The following is a 2,028-nucleotide window of genomic DNA, read 5'->3' on the forward strand; positions in this document are numbered from 1 at the left end:
TCAATGTGACAGTATGATGTGGTTGAATTGTAGAGCGCGTTTAGATAATGTGTGTTTATGTGAATTTGCACCATAGACATAAACTGAATTGAAATAGAATTGATAAGCAGTCATTAAAAAAAAAACTAATTTAAATCCTGAAGGGTTCAGTCCAATCTATACCTTCTAATTATGTGTTATTTAGTCCCCAGCATTCTTCAGTTTGTACCAGCCACATTGGTTTGATGCTTTTTTTTTATTAGGGTTTATTTAAAAGGGTTTTCTTTGATTTACTCATGGTTACCGTAAGGAAAGCTGTTTTTTTTCCACTTAATTGGGTTTAAACAGTGTCCTTAACTATCATATTTCCTAAAATTCAACTAGAAAAAGGAAAAGGATCAGAACATAGAAAAATGATATATTATCTAAATGTCAACATATGCTCATTAACTGTTATTCATCTGGATTTAATTAAAGTCTGCATGAAACTGCTTATCTATCAGCAATCAAACCAAAATATTGACCACTTAGAGAAATAATCACATAACATTGATGTGAAGGGTTTGATTCTTCAAAGTAGATGTAAGAAGGGATTATATTACTAAGTAGGATTACGTAGTAGTCAAATCCTGGGACGTCATTGGCTGTCAGATGATCACATATTAAATGAAGCGTCTCCAGGTCAGGCTCATAATAACTAAGCTGTTAGGGGATCAAAAGTGCGAAACGAGCGACTGAACTGAGCAAACCTGGCAACCCGCGGGACTCACAGAGGAGCCCACTGACTCCCCGCAGGGATTCACCAGGTCACACAAACTGCTCATCAGATGGCTAACCGACAGCAATAAGTTGGAGAACGGTGCCGAAAACACCCTGAGGTCACCCCGCTGACTTCTCTGCTCACCAACCGCGCCGTAATGGAGCGAGAATTCGAGAAAATGGATTCGTCCGGAAAATGGCAGAACCTTTACAATGTAAGTCTGGACACCGAGGGCCTCTCATGTTTCTATGACGATCTGTTGCTAATTGACTTAGCCGGCTTCATCTGTCAGACTCATCTCTCTGTGTTTGGATGCTCTTTTGGTTTTATTTTTGCTCGTATTCCGGTGCTGAGTAGTGGGTTTTATCACTGTGCGTGGCGCAGACTGAACCCGCAGCAGTAGCCGCTAGCAGCAGCGCTAACTTCCGTAGCATCTGCAGCCCTCTGCTGCTGGCTGACGCTCGCTGACGTCAGCTGCAGTTTCTGAGAACTCAGCAAGACTTCCAGAGAAAGGCGCGTGTGTTTTATCAGCAGTCTGACACGTTTAGGTGAAGTTTGGTTCCTCCTGAGGACCTGCAGCTCTAACCCTGTTCGCCTCTCTGGGCTGAAGGGAGGTCAGAGTCAGGAGCAGGTTTATTTATTAGTTTGTTTGTTAGACTCTATGCTGGTGGTTTTATTTAACGTTGTACAACTAAAATAAGAGCTTTAAGCGTGAGGTTTTTTTTTAAAACCCGTTAAGTTTGTTTTGATATAAAGTTGACTGACAGCAGCATGGGATTTGGTTTAAGCTTTAATATATGGATGATAATATTTCTGCAGGATTTGAATAGATTAACTGAATGAATGATGTGATAATTACAATGTAGGTAAATTCAATTCAGCTTAATTCACAACACATGTCATCTCAAGGCACTTTACAATTCAACCAGACCATCCATCCATCCATCCATCCATCCATCCATCCATCCATCCATCCATCCATCTTCCGCTTATCGGGGGTCGGGTCGCAGGGGTTGCAGCTTTAGTAGGTAGGCCCAGACGTCCCTCTCCCCAGCCACTTGGGCCAGCTCCTCCAGGTGAACCCTAAGGCTCTCCCAGGCCAGCGAAGAAACATAGTCCCTTCAGCGTGTCCTGGGTCTCCCCCTGGGCCTCCTCCCGGTGGGATGTGCCTGGAACACCTCGCAAAGGAGACCACCAGGAGGCATCCTAATCAGATGCCCAGTCAGATTGATTGAAAGTTTTCTAAGGAAAGCCAGCTGATTGCATTGACTCTTCAGCAATCCCTCACA

The 2,028-nt window shown here is 43.3% G+C and overlaps 1 protein-coding gene across 1 annotated transcript in view; it reads left to right on the plus strand.

The window, feature by feature from the left end:
• The first annotated feature begins 713 nt into the window (after positions 1-713).
• Positions 714-2,028, plus strand: part of LOC107089979 (tyrosine-protein phosphatase non-receptor type 2-like) — a 21,326-nt gene continuing 20,011 nt past the window's right edge. Inside the window, exon 1 of the mRNA XM_015383074.1 lies at positions 714-953. Coding sequence (XP_015238560.1) covers positions 897-953 — 57 coding nt within the window. The 5' untranslated portion in view covers positions 714-896. The remainder of the gene's footprint in view (positions 954-2,028) is intronic.

The sequence above is a fragment of the Cyprinodon variegatus genome, unplaced genomic scaffold (genome assembly GCF_000732505.1).
Source record: "Cyprinodon variegatus isolate N-32 unplaced genomic scaffold, C_variegatus-1.0 Scaffold275, whole genome shotgun sequence".
NCBI lineage: Eukaryota > Metazoa > Chordata > Actinopteri > Cyprinodontiformes > Cyprinodontidae > Cyprinodon > Cyprinodon variegatus.